The sequence below is a fragment of the Fukomys damarensis genome, unplaced genomic scaffold, assembly GCF_012274545.1.
Source record: "Fukomys damarensis isolate Sample0158 unplaced genomic scaffold, DMR_v1.0_HiC HiC_scaffold_26, whole genome shotgun sequence".
In the NCBI taxonomy this organism is placed as follows: Eukaryota; Metazoa; Chordata; class Mammalia; order Rodentia; family Bathyergidae; genus Fukomys; species Fukomys damarensis.
Window position 1 is genome coordinate 6,774,937 of NW_022900938.1, and position 19,730 is coordinate 6,794,666.

The window sequence follows — 19,730 nt, forward strand, 5'->3', positions numbered from 1 at the left end:
GCCGATCCGCGTCGGCTGGCCGGGAGCCGCCGTCTCTGGAAGGCGCCGTGGAGAGCCTGCGGCGCTCCTCTAGCCTGCTCGGCCCCTTCTGGTTCTGGGGGCGAGAGCTCGGCCAGGCTGCGCTCCGCCAAAGCCTCCTAATGAAACAGGGCCGAGGATGGGAGCTGCTGCCGACACCTGGCCGTCACGTTCCGGTGTGACTCCCTGTAGGGCACCGGGAGGAATGGGGTGCTGTTCCATCGGCATTTCCAACTCCATGCACGCGCCAGGATGCCGTCCTCTAGCTCTGCTCTGTTCTACTTTTTTGCAAGCGTGTATATAATTTTTCCTCTGCCATCCCTATGATTGTGCTACCGTTAAATCTGGCTCTGAATGAAGTGGGCTTCGGGGATGTATTGGAGCCCTAGACTGCAACTTTTGAGAGGACGGTATGGCTAACTGTACTGACAGGTGGAAGGATGTGTGGTTCTGAGCTATTGCTAATGTGAAATTCCAAAAGGGAAATTATTCTGCGTCACTGTGATTTTTTTCCCCCTTTTAAAAAACAAGTTGAGGTTTACAACCCTGTTCGATTTGGGTCAATGAAATGAATTTGTTCTTGTCTTGAGCATTTGTAAATTTGACGTTTTTAACGAGACAGCGTGTTTCTTCAACTTATTCTTGGTTTATGCATGCATATATGATATTTTTGAAAAAATAAGTTCTACTTTGAGGATACCTAATCACTTTTCAGGGGCTTTGTTATAGGGATATTTAAATATCTCCCGAAGCAATAGTTTTACATGTTAATGACATTTTGGTCCAATGTGGCTGATTTGTTTTATCCTATAACTGTAGTATTGTTTTAGGAAATAAATAGCTTACTTGTGAAATTGGCATTATTAGCTAGCTATCTTAAAGGGATCTGCACAAACTAAGAAGAATGAATAGTTTCTCAGGCAGATTGTCTATCCTTGCCCCCCCACACACACACTGCTAACTTAGAGGTGATCAATCTTCATTTGTGCCAGACAGACCATCACAGAAAACACTGTGACTGTTTATCTTTATTATTGGGGCTTTGTTTCCTCTTTGTCTGGAGAAATTCCAAATCAGAGGTTGCTTCAGACCTTCAAAAACAAAGGACCGATTAAAGATGGAGAAATGGGAAAATGGCACAGATGATCATCAGCTCTTTTCCAGGATGTTGGGTTTTGGGGTCACAAATATAGTCCACTTAAGGAGGAGAAAATGAGCTGGGAAGCCTGTCTCAAACTTTCATTCACTGCTGTCAGTGTTAACCCAAGTTGAAATAAAACAGTAGTATCAAAAGGAAAGACAGAAGGGGAATTAACTAGAAAAGAAATGTGAGAAACACTGATCATTTAACTAGACTTCGAGGTCATCAGCAGTGACCTTGCAGAACATGTGGTTGTTGGAATTAAAATTTCTAATACTCTTTAAAAAGCTTCAAGATTGTGCTTTTGTGTTAAAATCTACAACATGTTTTTAAATAACTGGAGCATTCTCTTTAAACTTAAGGTTATGATGACAGAGAAAATGATCTCTTCCTCTGTGACACCAACACCTGTAAATTCGACGGGGAGTGTTTAAGAATTGGAGACACTGTGACTTGCGTCTGTCAGTTCAAGGTAAGATGTCTTCTGTTTGCATCTTCTCGTTCCTCAAAGAGACTACCAAGCAAGGATCTGCCTTTGCAACCTATCACTTGGCAATTTATAGCTAGGCAAGCTAAGAGGAAAGCTGGCACCAAGCAAATACTGGCAGGAGAGCCAGCTGATGTCAAGAAGACATATGCTTGTTGGAGAGCTGGATATGCCAGAGATATAAATGCTGCTGGAGGTAGCAAGCTTCAGGTTGTGCTGTGGGGATGTGGAAGGAAAATTGTTTCTTTCACCCTTCTCGCATGCATCTTGTATGTGACCTGACTGGAAGAAGTCGTCAAGATAGTCCAGGGTTATCCTGTGTGGGTTTGCACTTTTGTTCTGTTGGCTGGAGCTCTCATCTTCTGATGTTGTTCCTCTTTGTTTTAATGACATCGGGCTTCATTATCGTGACGGTCAGATTGAGTTTCTTAATCAGCTGCTCTTAGGGTGACTTCAGAACTCCTGTGCTAGTTGAGAACTCATGGGCCTTGTTATTATATGCCAGCTTCTTCCTGGACACCACCTTCTGGTGGAGGTAAAGCTACCATGAATCCATTTGAGCACATACAGCCACAGGTCATTTCGTGAACGTCAGAAAGATTGCTTTGTCTTGTGTTCCAAAGGTTTTCAAAAATTAAGAGAAAAAGGAAAGAGGTTGCAAACTAGATATCATCAAACTAGGTTAGTGATATCTCCAATGGATAAGACTCTTGATATTGTTATTATAGCCATCATTTGACAAATGCTTTATATCATGTAATTTAAAAATCTCTCTCTTTCAAAATGTTTGTATGATCACATTTACTTTTTTTTTTTTTTGAGTGTTGACTTTGTTTTTTTTTATTGAGTTTTTTGGTACATTTTAGTTATACAGTACAGTTACGTTCATTATTGGGATCTTGTACCTTTATGTCACAGGTCTTGATTCTCATTTTTTCCCCTGAGTTCGATCCCCAGTACCCGCCCCCCCAAAATACCTTCACATTTACTTTTGAATTGCATAGATGTTGTACTAATATATCATATTCACCCTTGAGTGTTATTGCATTACTATTTAAAACACACTTGGATATCCAACATAATACTAAGCCAGGAAATATGCATATAAACAAAACTATATATGGTATCAGGGATAGTTTCCAAGACCGTAAGGAAAAACAAAGATATAGAACAAATCAAAACATTAAACTGCAACTCAGCCCTAAATATCTGGGTTCATTTGTGATATTTAGAATTAATAAATTTAAATATGTTTGATTGCAGCCTTTCAGTGAGGCAGATAAGGAAATTCACCTTTAAATGTGGTTTGAGTGATTTGAGCTAAAATCTTCAAAAACTTTACCTTCTTCTTTCTAAGAAACAAAACCAAACTATTGTATTTGTGAAGTGCACCATCTCCTGGTGTTTAGGTACTGCTAAGACTACACTGCGGTCCTGCAGACCATGCTATCATGCTACAAACGTAGTTCTGTATGCTGTGTATGCATATGGTACTAGATTCCAAAGCCTGCACCAGATTGAACAGTGTGGTTCGGTTTTTTCAGTGAACTACATGAGAGATATGGTGCCTTGGAACTCCCCAATTCATACTTTTTCCAAATGTTAACTAAAGGAAAGAAAAACAATTTGATAAATCAGCAACTAAAGACCCACAGGGCTTTGTGGGAATTTTTTTCCCTCTCATTTTTGTGATTTTCATGAATTTATCTTTTTTAGCAACCAATGATAGATATAAAGCTTATGAAGTGAACCAGCAAGAAAGCTCTGCACATGGAAAGTCGTGGTTCTTAGATTTCACCAGGACTGAAGGCAGGAATGAGTTGATAGAACTCTAAATCATGGCGTGCCAGCCAGTAAGGGAAATGTGTAGTTTTCAATTAAAGGAATTGTGTTCAATTTTTAGCCACCACAGAAGATTTAAGTAAAAATTTTATCAACAAAGATAGTAGTGTTTTTCGTATATTGGTCAACCACATTTATCATTAATTTAAATAGTTGTTGAATGGAATAGATGGGGGGCAATTAATGCCAGTTTAAATAGGAAATTGAAATATAAATGTCCTATGTGTAGCATCTTACGCCTCCTGTGGATTCCTACTGCTGTGCATGCGTGCATATATTGCAATAGTTGTCAGTTTGGCTCAAGGAAGTAAACATCATCTTCCTAATGGAAAATGTAGACTTTGCATATGTGAAGAATATATAGTGGCTGCTTACGTTGAAATTGGAGAAAATGTCATACATACGTAGGATAGTTTAAGCTAAAAGTGTCTTGACTCAGTCTGCCACCAATACTTCCACGTGAAATTGAAGGCTTTGTTTGTTTTGGTGTGGTTTATTCTGGGTGGGCTACTGTAGAATCTGATAAAAAGGCCAGAGCCTGAAAAGTCACTGTTCTACATACAGTTCTGAACTTGTGTTTCTCTTGTACCTCAAGATGCACCCATGATACCTGTACTAGAATGTGAAATAGGAAGAAAAGGGGCAAAGGAAAAGGGCAAATAGGAGTGGTAGGGGAAAGGAAAGAAGGGAATGGGATTAATATGAAAAAATAAAAACTGGAAATAAAGTCTTTGTAGATAGGGAGGAAGGGAGGGAGGGCAGAAAAGAGGGAGGGCAGGGGAATGGGGAAAAAAGAAGAACCAAGATGGATTATGTAAAGGTACAAATTTCCAATGATAAATGTCATTATATTGTATCCCTTACATGCACCAATAAAATTAATTAGAATAGAAAAGATGCAACCATGAATTCTTCCATGCAAAATAGGATGCAAACTTAGTCTTTCTGGCTGAGACACAGTTTTCAAAGAGAAATGGGCACCTATGCGTATAAACTGTGTCTTCCAATTTGGATTACGGTTGAAGCACTAAAGGGAAAATAAATTAACTTTCAGTTCTTTAGGTAATTTTAAATAAACCGTTCTCTATTCTTAAAACATATCATCACATTTATTTCTTGCAATTGGATAAGGTAATTCTTTTCTCTTCCTTGAAAGGATGGAGTAGTTAAGGCCCATAAATATAAGTGATTTATGACTAAATGGTGATTCTGGAGTATGAACCTAGGTCTTTTCACATTAACCATTTTTTCTCAAAATATTCTACATGTTAATGAACACATCATCGACACAAGAATGCCACTTTGTTGTAGATAACTGCCAAGATCCAAAACAAAACAAGTTCAGCATCCCTAATCTGAAAATCCAAATTCCAAAATGATCTAAAATTTAGCACGATGCTCAAAAAGTTTTGGAGTTTGAGCACTTTACAATTTGAGTTTTTTAGGTTAGGGGTGCTCAAGGATAAAGTCTATGCAGATATTTCACAATCCCAAAATCTCCAAAATCTGAAACATTTCTTGTCTCAATATTTTTGGATCAGGTGTACTCCTTCTCTACAACTCATTCTTGGGTGGTAATATGATAATATGAATTTGAAAATATCCTTTGATCTCTTCTATCCTGCCTATCTTTATACCAAACGATATGCTGATCATTCTGGTACCTCAGTTGTGAAAGTGGAAGTTTAGAAGAAGTAGGTAGATGATAAATAGATGCATGAAAGATAAAGGAAGATAGGAAGGGGGAAAAAAGGAAAAAAGATGGTGGGAGAGAAATGCATATAGTTGTTCTTAGTGCTGGTTGTACAATCAGTGATCACTTCATAATTCAAAAATATGATGAAGTCTGATGCTTTTCAGGTATTATCTAATTCCACTGCTAGATAGTGTCATTTAATAAACCATGCTTTAGATATGTAGATGCCCCAGCTACTAGGGCTGTATAACAAATAGCCCAGAACTTGGCAGTTTAAGACAGTGAGCATTTATTTTAGTCACGGGTCTGCAGTTTGGACAAAGCTCATTGGAAACACCTCTTGCTGCCTTGTCATTAGCTAAGGGGTGGGGCACTGACTCACAGGTTGCTGCTCTGCTCTTCTCAGGTCCTAACTCAGCCCACCAGCTGTGGACCTTGGTTCTCCTCCATAGTGGTCTCTTCCTGTGGGCTGCTCTGGGCTTCTGCATAGCACTGGGCTGGGTTTCAAGGATGAGCATCCAGAGCGAGAGATGGAGACAGATAGAAGTTGTATCTTTTAATGACCCAGCCTGGGAAACCACAGAGAGCCACTTTCACCATATTTGGAAGCCTGCTGTAGCATTTCTGTGTTTAAGACATCATAGTCACAGAAGTAAAAGTTACGTAGGAAGTGGTCAAAAGACTGCAACATACACAGGTTTTTTATCTTTTTTAATTTTTGGAAAAGAAATATACCCAGACTATTCTTCCCAAGCCTTTAACAACTGGGAATATAACAGAATTCACTTAACATCTGTTGGGCACGGTCTACACGCCAGACTCTCTGGAAGGTGCAGACAGTATACATAAAAGCTAAGACATGCATAACTTCTAGATGCCGAAACTGCAGCTTCAAAAGGCCTTTATTAACCAAATTAGCTATAAATCATGTGAAAAACTTCTAACCTTATTCTTTTACAATAAAGATGAGTTCTATACATTCTAGCATGTCAAGTTATGGGATCCACTAGTGTAGTTAGTACCTTGCTGATTTCTTAAGCACTGTAGAAATTTGGGGTCAAAATCATTTTAAGGAAAAACGTATATTTGGAAAATAAACTCAAGATTTCTTAAAAAAAAAAATCTTCAGGAAAATAGGATCCCTTTTTCTCCTGAGAGAAAGTTTGCACAACACATACATTTATGGACTTAGCCATCTGGTCCTGAGTCTTGTTTTATCTTTTCCCAGCCAATTACATGGCCTTTAGTAAGTCATTTGACATCTGAGCTTGTCCCTTCCTCAGACACAGCAATGTTATGATTACTACCTAAAACTATTTCCAATAATTTGGTGAGTTTCAGTGCAGTAGTTAGCCTGTTTTCATGCAGAGGGTAATGTTGCTTTCCTTTGTTTTCTAATTCTAGAAATGCTATATGCTGGTATTGTTATGTGTTAATGTTGCTGATTAAAATACAAGTCAGGAAGGCAAATAGTTTACATTTTTATAAGTGATTTTTCTATAACATTTCATATTTTAATGACATAACATATCCCAGTTAACTATTCCAAGTGGAGAAATTAAGCGATGAAGATGTTAAATATTTAATCATTGAATAATATGCAAAGGGTTCCTCACCAAACAGGGAGAGAAGTTGGAGAACCTAGGACTAGATTCCTTCTCTCGAGCCGTCATGATTTTTGAATGTTCTTCTTTCTTGGGTTATTCATATTTATGTGTGCAAGTCATGGTACCGAGGGCCAAGAGCATCGTGGTGATAATCTACAGTTAAGCTCTTCTCAGCTCCATACAAATCTCACTTTTGGCTTGTGCTTGGGACTTGGCAGCTCTGCTTTTAGCACTGTTCACATTTGGCTTACTGCACTCTTCAGAAGCCACATGCGAGCACGCTATCAGTTTATTTGCTATTTTAAGATGCCTATCAGCATTGTGTAATAGCACTCGGCAGGGATGATAAATACTTCCCAGTCCCCCACTCTACATTTTTGTAATCTGTAGCAGTGCATGAGAAGGATGAAGAGAGAAATTTTAGGGATTGAGCAGAAGAAAAAAGGAACCAAATACTCTACTCCTGAAGTATTGTCACTGGAGTTAAATAAGGAGATGCAGAGATAACCCCAGCCACGGGCAAGGGTGCTGGAACGGAAGCAGAAGTTAGCTAGTCCCGCCATGCACACTAATTTTGTCTCTCTCTCATATCTAGTGCAGGAGTTAGCAAGTCTGTTGCCCATAAGGGTGCCAGCTGTTGCTTCTTCCTGGTATCTCTTTTCTGTACTCAGATATAGCAGTGTTCACGAACCTCACAGACCCTACCCACGACCCAGTCTCCTGTCCCAGGTCCCGAAGCCAGCACGGCAGCAGGCCCTTGGCCTCCCGTCCTTCTGCCTCACTGGCCGCAGTTCTCACAGGAACACAGGCCCCATCGACCTCTTTGCTCTTCATTGCTGCTCTCTGGGCCACTCTGCCATTTCCTCCACTTGGCCACCGCCTTCTGTCTCGATAGCAACAGAAATACGTGGGGCTGACTTCACATGTAATTCAGTGTATGTGTCCTTATTTAAAAATATATACTTAAACACATAACAATCTAGAATTAGATGCTATATAATACGTATATACTTCCTTAGATTAGAGAAAGCTTAGCAAAGTTCCAGTCACATCACTTTTTCAAATATATCACAGAAATAGTCTGAGTCTGGAACTCATTTGTCTACCTAAGGAAAGGAGTTTTTATACAGAGGACTTCCAGAACGTCTGGATTATGAATTGTATGAAACAGGGATAAAGAAGATTTATAAAATGTGTAATCAATCATCCTGTTAGCAGTTATTGTCATCATAATTTGAGTATCATACTGTTTGAATTTATAGTTTGAAGAAAAGTAGATCAAAATTAGCAATGTGTAATATTTATCTTATTCACCAATAGAGAGTGAGAGTCATAAGATTTTCATTTCCGAGAACACTGCATTACACGATTTATGAATTTGTCAGAATGCCTAAGCTGTTATACAAAGGGTAAGAACAAGAGTTACATGGTTGTTTTGGAGTAAGGAAGAATATACATTATCAAAAATTAGAACATAAAGATTTATCCTACGTGCTGAATAATGAGATTCTCAGAGTTTATTTTTATTTTTTGCATCAATCATTGACTAGAGATATACTGGTGATAGTTTTGGACTTAACTATCATATAAATCAAACCGTCAGAGATACCCCATTAAATCATTGTGTTTCTGTGTTTATCATTCAATCAGAGCACATCAAAAGTCCAAATATTTACTTAAAATTGAAAAAAGAAAAGTGTTTTTCACATGTATCTGTATGAATGATCTTCCTTAGCTTCTGGCACATTTAAGTGTTTTTCAATAATCATCTTAATCATGACATTTATTATAATTAGACAATGAAGTGCATCATTGTACTGATCATGAGCTAATCACACCTCTGGTGGAATTAGCAGTTGCAGGACAGAGCCTAGTATGTCTAATGCCTCCGAGCGACTAGACTGCAATGACTATCCCCGTAGGATGCCTGATTTCCATTGCAAAAATGTATACTTTTATAATAGTATTGCTTTTAAAAATGAACTTCTCTCCTTCTGAAATGTGTATTGGTAGTCATACATTGGAGTGGTCAGTGAGGTTTACATAAATATATATATATATATATTGTTCAGTAAGTGTTTAATGTTTTTCCCTGTATTCCATAATCTTGATTTTAGGTAGTATATACATCAATGGCTACTAATTTGAAGATACGTAAAATGAATTAATAAATCGATACCTGAACATCTAAAAATTTGTAAAGTTGAAAAGTCAATAGGGAAAAAAAAAACAAGCAAAGAAAAAGTGAACTTTTTGCATTTCAGCCAAACATTTCCATGATAAACGCAGATAATTGCCTTGTTTTGAATAGATCGAACATTGTAGTGGGGTTCCACGTCAGTTGGGCTATAAAGCAGGAAAACAGTCTTACAGAGTTTTGATTCTTTGTTGCTCCATCTTCTGCCTGAGCCTTCTGCAGTCCCTGTTGGAATCACCAGTTATTTTATCACCCCTCCAAATCTACGGACGGGCTGGCTGGCTGGCTGGACGCGGCCTGTGCGTGTCTTTCCGTGTTGCGCTCATGGGGTTAAGGACTTAGGGAATCCCAGGGGGTCACTGAGAATGAGGACGGGGGTATTTGTGTTAAGGATGCCTGGGGAGCGCAGACCGCAGCACTAACCCCACGCTCACGCCCGTGTGTTCCCAGTGCAACAGTGACTATGTGCCGGTGTGTGGCTCCAACGGCGAGAGCTACCAGAACGAGTGCTACCTGCGACAGGCCGCGTGCAAACAGCAGAGTGAGATCCTCGTGGTGGCAGAAGGGTCGTGTGCCACAGGTACGTGCATGATCCCCCGAGGCCCGGGGTACACTGAGCCCCAAACTCGTGTCTGGTGCTTCCTGAGACTTTATCTTTCTACAGACAGCTCAGGCATGTGCTGGCTATGCAGGCCTCTTGTTCTTTTGTGTAGGCCCGACTTATACTCTTCTTACTTGTCTTTTTATATTCGAAATCACTTCTGAGAGAAAGACGAAATGTATCCAAAAAATATTGGTAGATTTAAATACATACATTACTTAAGTGCAGATAGTTGAATAAAATATGATTGAATAGATTGAACATTGACCAGAATTCTTGATAGTCCACCAGATACCTATGTAAAGAAACCTCTGGATAAAGTTTGTTTTATTTTGTATGTTTGCTGGTTTTGAAAAGTAGGATTATCTGCAGATTACCAGATTTGAGTTTTTGGAGTTAAGGCCTAACAGTAGTAACTTTGCAAAATGCTCTCCTTACCATTTAGCAGTTGTATTGAAGAATGGCTTGGTGAAGTCGTAATTCGTACTGAAATTCATCCCTTCTAACATAGTCAACTTTAGATCCCACAAAACATTACAGGTATATTGTACCAAGAATGCTGCAAAGAAAGCAAGGAGGAAGGGGCCGGGGATTTAGCTCAGTGGTTCCGCTGCGTGCCTTGCAAACAAGCACAGGGATCCCAGTTCGATCCCCGGTACCAAACCAAACCAACCAAGCAAATAAAGCAAGGAGGAAAAGTGACTTCATTGCTTGTTGCCTTTTCAGATTTCCCTTTTGTTTTTTGGTTGTTAGACCTAACAGCATTACAGAAAGGGGGAAAAAAGGAATACAGCCTCACTTGAGAAAGCAAGGTTTTATGTAGAATGAAGTGAGTCTTACAGTTAGGATTGACCTATCCACATCATTTATAGTAAAGGAACGTCTGTGTCTCATGATATAGTCATCCTTAATGGCAAATAAGCATCTTTCTGGAAAGTCACCGTTTCTGGCAATGTGAGTGATGTTTGCATATTCAGAAAAATAATAATGATATAAACTAGAAACTCTTCAAAAATGGAAGCAAAGTATAGTATTAAGAATAGCCTATTTTATTCAGTAGCCTCTCAGATAAACAGGCATTTCTATTTCAGGGCATTAGGGTAGCAGCTATGTGCTTGAGGCAGGCGGGGTAGAAAACTGAAGGAGAAGGGTCTCCTCTTCTTTAAAAGAAAACCTTAAGACTGTTGATTGCTAGTGATGAATAAAATAGTCTCAGAAGTACCAATAACCTTTAAAATTCCTGAAATGAGCAGAAGAGAATTGGTGTCATTTCTCGTGGACAGTGACCTAGGGGTTTGGGATTTGTTTAAATAGTCTTTTTTCTCCTGAATGATTTTTTTTGCCTCAGGATGTGAACGCCCTTTCTAGAGAAGCAGTAGCAAGGCGGGCTGGACCGGAGCCTCGGGTGCTTCTTATTTTCGAGAGCAGCCAGGGCGATGCGGTGGGTCTGGGTGAGAAGTCACAGGAGACTGACAGCAAAGCGAGAGGCATCGGACAGGCTTTCCCAGCAGGGAAGGAGGACAGCGAGCTCCCTTCACAGGGGTGAGGAGCAGAAGAAAGACAGCAGCAAACTAATTATGAAAAGTCAGCTGTGCCAAAGAAACAAAAAGTAAAAAATGATTCCGTAGAACAAATGGAACAGGAAAAAAATAGAACTGTTTCCCAGAAACCAGGAAGGTGGTAGGCAGATACCAGGGTGCTACGGGAAGGATTTGCTCATGCAGGTTCAAAGATAGCGGCCTTTCTTTGTGAAGACAGTGGGTGCTAGATGCAATGGACTGATCTGGAGTTACGGTGATGCCAAATGCCATTTGGTAGCCAGAATCTCTCCTTCCTTGCCAACCTCTAAGATCCTGTCGGCACATACAGTCAGTCTCCTGATTCACTCACGTCTCTTCATTCTAGTCCCTGATGTGCGGGTTGTACTATGAAAACAAACGCTTAGCCAACTGGAGAATTTAACCACGGTGGAGTAAGCTGTCATCCGCTCACTCGCTTAGATATTCACAGGACGGGCTAGGGAGCCAGTTTTGTTGGATATTCCTTCCGCTGACCGGTGCATCTAAAGAGTCTTTGAGCTAACTGATGGTGGGAGACCAGTCATTTTGATTAACCAGGTCTGACAGTAGATAAATCGTGGCACTGACTTTTTATCGTTCTTTTCTTCGTAGATTTTTTATTTATTTTTTTATTGGAGTTTGACACTGACTGGAGGTGCCAGGTTACAATCTGTAGGAATAAAAATCCACAGAAGATATAATTTTGTGTTTATTATATTTCATTGAGCTTAAAATCTTTTCTCTTTTGGTCTAGAAAATAGTTCCTCTTTGGGCAGTGTCCTTGACTGCCTCACTGTCAGTTTGATTTCTTTCCTTGAGTGAAATCGTTGACTTTGCACCCAAATTCAAGTCCAGCAGTATCATTTCTTTGCGTAGATATGCCTATATCTAGTAGGGCTGATTAACTCTGTTTTATCAAGATAGCACATCTTACAATTAAGAAAACATTAGTTTTCTATAACCATTTCAGAATGATGCCATGATCATAAGGGACCCTTTCTTCAAACTTTCCTCCCTATTTAATTAATTTGGGTCAAAGCAAACTCTAATTATCCTAAGCACCATGTCCAGCCCCATTTCGGAGCACCAGACGTTGAACCCAGCGCCCTCACACTGAGTTCATTCCCAGCTCCCCATTCCCCATTAAATTTCGAGACAGGGTCTCACTAAGTTGCTGTGCTGGGTCTGAACTTGTGACCTTCCTGACTCAGGCTCCTGGAGTGCTCTTTGGAGACTTGTACCATCACACAGGCTGGAGCCACGCCTCTTGAATTTTTAGAGATGTGGGCAAAATCCAAACTAAAATACTACTGTTACTTTTTTTCTGGTTTTCCTCAGCCATACATAATTTATTAGAAAACCTATTGATGAATAGATTTGTTTACTCAATATTTTAATTATTGTGTTTCAGACAGTGCTTAAACATTTAAAATAAGCCATTGTACTGTAAACCTCAAAATAGCCAGCCTAATGAGAATAACATTCCTATACTCATTAAAGGCAGGAAGAACAAGTTTGGGAGGCTGAATAACATTCCTCATGCCATCCACTGAGCAAGGTCTGGAGCTTGGAACCTCTCAACTTTTACATATTTCCTCAGTTGTCCTTCAGTTTCTGACTTTAGTAGCAAATCAGAAAGAAATTATATACATTCAACTGAATCATAGGTAGGACAGATCAGCACTGCAATAGTACAACCTGTGCTTTAGTCCCTAAGGAATACAAATCATACTGAAGCTTTCCATTTAATTCAAGTAAAGATAATTACAGTTTTAACTGTGAAAGGATACTCAAAGGAAACTTAGCAAATATTGATCATTCAAGCTCCGTTCCGTTGAAAAGAAAGGTCCTGTAATGGGGTTATCATTCCAGTTGAAAATGGACACCTTCTGGTCCTGAAATGAGCACACCCCCCCCTTTCTTTATCTGCTGTTGTCGAGCTATCAGATCATAGAACTAAAATCCTTATTTTGTTAGATAGTTACTAAAAGTGTTTTTATTATAAATGTTTTTCTCAAATTATTGCCTTTAAAGAAAAAAACCATGCTGGCCCAGAGACATTAGGAGCCAGTCAGTGACTGGTATTCTGACGAAACAGTCTTAGACCCGCGTGTGCCTGCCAAGCCTGAGGTCAACCGTTGCTCCGTCCTGGCAGTGGCAGCCCACCACCAGGGTTGTCGGAGAGGCACCCGTTCTTCCCACTGTGCCAGCTTTCTTTAAATTTTTCTTTTATTGGCATATGTTCGTGGCACATAGTAATTACATTCATCTTGGAGAACTGAGCCAGGCACAAGTCGAATCAGACCCCTTACCATCTCCACCCTACCTTCCTGCCGTCACTCTTTTATTTTGTTTTTCTCTTTTACATTTTGGGTTTCCCATATTTAGATTTTTTCATACCCCATGCCCTTTGCTGTGTAGTATCTGTATGTGGTACTGGAGTTGAACCTAGGAACTGCATTCACCAGATTTTTTTATTTTTTTGGAGACAGGATCTTCTGGCTAACTTGCTTAGTTGCCCCAGCTGAGCTAGAACTTGTGATTCTCCTGTCTCAGCCTCCCATTGTGCTGAGGTTGTAGGCATGCACCACTGTTAATTATCTCTCGATAAAGTGTTCCAGAGACAGAAAAATAAAAGCAGTACTTTCTCTTCATTGGACTAAAACATCAAATACAAATCCGTAGAAGTGACTTTTGATCTAAGTTTGAGTTTTCAATGTGAGTAAGGGTACATGGACAGCAGATTTTAACATCAGTCTCGTTCCCAGGCTTAGCATGAAGAACCCATCACCAGATGCCCTGAAACTCAGGAAGTAGGGAGGCAGGGGAAGATGCTACGCACTTGACTCCCAGAAGCAGATAGAAGCTCAGTGGTCTGGACCAGAACCAGAAAACTGAGTGTTTCTTGAAACCGAGTCCTCAGAAATAGGCGGCTTCCCAGCTGCAGTTACTGGTGGCCATTGGTGACCAGTAGCAGTGGCAAAGTAAAAGTAGAGAGAGAGGAACCCAGCCGGGAAGGTTCTTCCGGTACCACTGTGTTCATAGTCAAATTCAGTGCGAAGGCAAAAGTCAGGCTTACTCTTCTACTCATTACAGAAACAAAGAAAATAATTCGTATGGAATGATGAAAAATTATGCTCTTTCTAAATATATTACCAATTATAGAAAGATTTATTTTTAAATTATTTTCTTTAATCCTGTGTGGTTTGTGATAACATAAAAAATAATTATGAGTTTCTTTGCCATGTGTATTAGACTGTTTAGTTTCTAAAATGTTGATTAGTATAAGCACTTCAGATTGATTGATTCATTTATGTATTTAAGTATTTACTTATTTGGTTAAAGCTTCTAAGTTTTAGTTCTAAACTGAAGGATTTTGTGCAGTCAAATTTAGAAATTTTCCTAATGCTGATGATACATTTTTTGGTAAAGTTCCCAAATAGTAGTGACAGAGAACTTATTTTATGCACTGTGTGAATGGAAATGAAGGTGAATTGATAAAACGGTACCTTACCAGATTAAGTATTAGCAGTTTTCACAATGTAGTATAGTTTTCAATTAGGAAAGTAAACTTGATCTTTCAAATGTCACATTTTAATATGTTTGTCAACTAAATACAGATTCTCTTCTTTTTGTCTTCTTTTCCCTCCCAGATGCAGGATCGGGATCTGGAGATGGAGGTAGGCGTTGGCTTTTGCTATATGTGAAGATTTAGAGGTAGTGCGCTTGTGCATTTCCCATTGCAAATGGCGGAGACAGCCATGCTTTGTGTTGTAGGAACAGAATGTAGAGAATCCTTCGCCATATGAAGTAAATACAGACTGTCAGCTGTTCTGGTGAATCACCCCCTCATCCAGTTCTGTTTCCCCTTCCTCCTTCATTTACGTGTTTGTGTGTGAGTAACCTTTGAGACTGATGAGTAAAATATTAAAACAGAAGCTACCAAGTATCTTTAGCAGTGCAGAAAGAATTCATGAGGCAATCATGTAAATATTTGGTTTTTAAAATGCAAATGCTGGGCATTAAAATGAGCTATTGCATAAAGGTCTTACTATCAAATTTATGATTTAAGCTAAAGGAGCTTTAGTTCATAAGAGAAAGTAAAAAAGGTGAAACAAGCCAATAAAAACATATGATTTTTGCTTCCTTGTTTGAATTAATATGTAGTTAGTTACTTTTACCGAAATAACATATGTCTTCTTTATTTAGTTTTGTTTAAAGTAGTAGGTATGAAAAAGGGAGAACTCTAAAAGTTTTATCAGATGTACTTATACCCAGAGATTTTTTATATAGATTAAGCTTTCATTATAAATTTCCCAATGCTTTTACAAATGAAATCCAAACAAAATTTCTCTTCTATAATACAAAGAAAAACAAAAGCCTAGATGTCCTTTAAAGATTAATAAAAGAACGCATAAAAACAAACATTTTCTCAAGGATTTCTTAAACTGTATAAAATAATTACATTTAGGATTCTACTTTAACTTTAGTTTTTAAATGAAGAACTTGATAAAAGCAATTGAAAGGGTTTGAGTTCAGGAAATGCAGATCTGCAGTGTACATTTGACCTCGTTTGGGAAACCCGAATATATCAAGTTGCAGTGAATAACGGAAGGCTGAATGGAGGTGAGTCAGCTCTATGTAGAGCTTCCCGTGGAGGGCGAACTAAACAGGAGGTGGGACTCGGGAAGGGTTCCAGCCTCACGTGAGGTTGGACCTCCAGTCAGTGTTTGGACGCTCTTTCTCTACCTGCAAGAAAGGGAGCTTTGGAATGAAGAACTCAGAGAATTTAAAAAGAAAAAGAAAGGGAAACAGGCAGTTCTTTGAGTAGAGGTGATTTATTGGTGGAATATTAAGAAATTATATTTTTCAATGTTACTTCTGTAAGGAAGTAGTTTCTGTATCCTTTCCAGATGTTTAGGTCTTTGGGTAGGACCATCCAGTTTGGCAGACACTCATTCTGTTGTGGTTGGACTTGTCCCGTATTCTTCCAAGTCTTACTGACTTTCTAGCACCTTTAAAAATGAAGTAAACAAGGGCCAGGGATTTAGCTCAGTGGTGCCGCCACACAAGATCCTGAGTTCGGTCTCTGGTACCAAAAAAAAGCAAATAATCGATAGAAGAAATAATATCCTCATTTTTCCTTCTGTTTAATTGCTATTATTTATTTTTTCTGTGAGTCTCCTATCACATCACATATCATTTTCTTCTTTTCTAAGAGTTGGATGTGGTTTCTGTTTAAGGTGCTGTGTCTGGTTTCCATCCACTGTTATTATTAGCACACGAATGGAAGCAAAGTCAAATTTGTCCTCCCTTTTTGTATTCTATATGAAACGTTTGATTTCTTATGCTATTTTGTGATCTCAGTAAGGCTGATTTTGTTTAAGAAATAATTTGAATCTCATGAGTATAATATTTATAACTTCATAACATATGGATGAATCATCAGTTGGAAACCACTTTCCCTATTTTTCTTTTTCTTTTATTTTTTACCCTTTCTTTCCGTTATGGGTGATGTACAGTAACTTGGAGTAAAACCAAACAAAAAAAGCAACTTCTAAAGTGGTTTTTTTTGTTTGTTTTGGTTTGGTTTGGTTTTGGTACCAGGGATGAAGTGGTATTTATTTGGGAAAACAATAGAACATATAAGCCACTTAATTTTATATCATTCCAAATGATTGTTGTTCTTAAAGAACTACTAGCGTGCGTTTTTTCTTGGTGGTATAAGCTGTTCAAAATTAGGAACAGAATACTGGTTTGTTTGGATTTATTTTTTACAGTATTTCTTTTTTTGTAGTCTGCATATTATCATGTTCTCGAATAAAGAAGATATAGTTTTATTTATATTCTTTATTCCAAGATGCCAGAAATCATAGTAATTAGAATTAGAGTGTTATACATACATTCAATTCACTTTTCCTTGGGTTGTAGATAAAATATATTTGAGTTGTTATCTCTGCCATACAGAAGGCAGATGTACTTCTGTATTTTGATGAAGTTCTTATAACCAAAGTTTTCAGAAGGACAAGAATAAGATTCCTTGGGAATCAAAAGTGATAAAAAAAACCTGGAATTGTTTGGCTACTCCAACATTTGTAGCTGGTGACTGTTCTACCTGGTGTCTATAGAATATTTTCTCAACGATGTGTTCAGTTAATATTTGAGTCAACCTTGCAGGCATTTTGGGAGTTTAATGGTTATTTTCTAGGTTTTTATTCTAACACAAAGTTAATATTATCAACCAGTAGAGTACATTGATCTGAATAGTGAAGTGAACAAATTTACTTGAAAATATTTATCATGTGTGACGAGCACAAATGATATTACTATACTGCCAAATCTAATCATTTCAAAAAAACACATCAAGTTTTACTCTTTTTAGATAGGCCTGTAATTTTCCCATCTTTTATATTTTAGTGTAAGGTGTATAGATATTGATAAAGAAAACATAACTCTTGTCTAAAATAATTGACCTACATTTTTAAATGAATGTTATATTAGCACTGAAGATTAGACCTGGTTGTTTTTTAAATCATTTAAGTTTAACCCATTTTCACATCTGTCATTTAGTGCATGGAGGGGAGATTTTTTTACTACAAATAAAAGGAATATAAAGGTTTCATAAAATTAATAGACTTGTTTGGGTACATTTTATAGGGAGTTTAAAAATCTTTAGCTATTGATCTGTTCATTCAGACGAAGCTTTTCAAATGGGTAACTTTATTAGTAAGACATGTATACGGTGTCTCCGGTGTGATTTGACAGCGTGCATTCATTCATAAAGGTCATTTGTAGAGTAACAAGAAACAAACACTGGCAACAACCTTTAAAGGCCAACTCTCCCCCTCCCAGGGACTGGACCCTCCTCTAGGTGTTTTTATGAAAATTCATAATATGAAAAAGATAACTCTGCATTATTTGTTTGGAATATAAGACGTGGTGTTTATGGAATTCAGTTTTCAAACAAAATGTTTCATTGGAAAGATGCCTGCATCGAGCACCCCTTTGAGGTAGACCTGGTCTTGCAGAAGTGCTGGCGATGAGCTCTGATTAACTGTGGAGTGTGCTACAGGAGGCGTTGTATGGATCGGGTTCCAGAGAACTTGAAAAAGTGGTTGAAAGAAAAGGATTAGTGGTTCAAGTGCTTATGTAGAGATTTAATGTTGTAAATAAGAAAACAGGCATATGTGGGAGGCGTAATAACCTCTTATCTACCCACAGACTTCCTTAAGCAACAAATACTGCAGGAAGAAAAAGTATTAAGAAGCCTTCTCAAATCCAGGGGTGTGTGGGTGGGTGAAGGATTGCTTCAACCCTTGCTTTTCTCTCAAAGTCTTTCAGTTGTACTTCATAAAATAAGGCTATGTATATTTTCCTCTACCCTATTTAAAAAAAAATATTTGTGGATTATCTAGATGTTTGTGAGGTTTCTAAATATGAAAAATAAGTCCCATAAAATGAAACCCATATTTTCGTGATTGAAGTAATTGTAAATGTATTATTCTACTGTACAAGAGACAGAATCTACAATTAAGTTTTATGAGCATGATGATGACAGTTATAGAAACAAAATGTATCTGAGATACAGTCCAGAGATAAAATGGGTATATTTTTATTTCATGAAATAAAAGGGAGCCTTGGAACATAGCTAGATAGATAGCTATATAGTTCTAAGAAAATTCTTTCACAGATAAGTATTAAATATTTGCACCCAAAAAAATTAAGCTTACATCTGTTATGTGCATAAAGTGTAGTTTTCATGTGAATTATCCCAGTAATTTTTAGAATAAAGCCCATGTGACATTACTGTTTTTATTTAGTGAAAAATTTCCTGTGCAAATTATCTTCATATAATATTACATGATATCATAAAAACATTTAAGTCATATATGTTTCGAGTAGAACAAGAAAGGATTACAAAGCAACCAGTTATCAATGTTAGGCTGCTATCTGTGATCCCATGGATTGCTGAAATCAAGGAAGTATTGTAAGAAGTCTGAGAACTTGAAAATCATGTTTTAAAATCTTTTTCTTAATGTGAAGTTGATGGCATTTAGGTTGACTGGAATGAGGATAATATAACTTGTGTGCTGTGGTAAGAGTTCTAGAACTGTAAAATGGATATAGCACAGTTCTTGACACTCAAGCAGATTACATATAAATTCTCAGCACACAATAGGGAAAAATTATGATTCTAATTATGAAAAGAATAATCCTCTGCAGAAATAAAATGTTAAGAGGTACTGTAAATAACCAGGAACTAAATATTCATTGCCTGAGCTATTCTTATATAAGACTAAGCAATTCTTCTTCCATGTTGCTCTAGTGTTTCCCCTCCTGACCCGCGATACCACTTCTCCCGAGTACTGTCACCCTGGGGCCCTGGCAGATACCATGTGCTTCACAGTGGTTTTGCTCACGGGGTTCACGTTGCAGCCAGAGTCTGACAGACATCAACTAGAAGCAGTTTCAGCTGTGATACTGATGCAATAAAGAGATTGCACCAAGCGCGCAAGGTCTGAGCCTTCCCCAGTGATCCATCCTGGTAGAAAGCAGGGACCGGCTCTCCTTTGCTCTTGCAC

The 19,730-nt window shown here is 38.2% G+C and overlaps 1 protein-coding gene across 1 annotated transcript in view; it reads left to right on the forward strand.

Annotated features, from left to right (window-relative positions):
• Positions 1-126: 126 nt before the first annotated feature.
• Tmeff2 (transmembrane protein with EGF like and two follistatin like domains 2) overlaps positions 127-19,730 on the forward strand; it is a 222,466-nt gene continuing 202,862 nt past the window's right edge. Inside the window, exons 1-4 of the mRNA XM_033756338.1 lie at positions 127-206; positions 1,522-1,631; positions 9,439-9,568; positions 14,802-14,828. Of these exons, the coding sequence (XP_033612229.1) occupies positions 158-206; positions 1,522-1,631; positions 9,439-9,568; positions 14,802-14,828 (316 nt within the window). The 5' untranslated portion in view covers positions 127-157. The remainder of the gene's footprint in view (positions 207-1,521; positions 1,632-9,438; positions 9,569-14,801; positions 14,829-19,730) is intronic.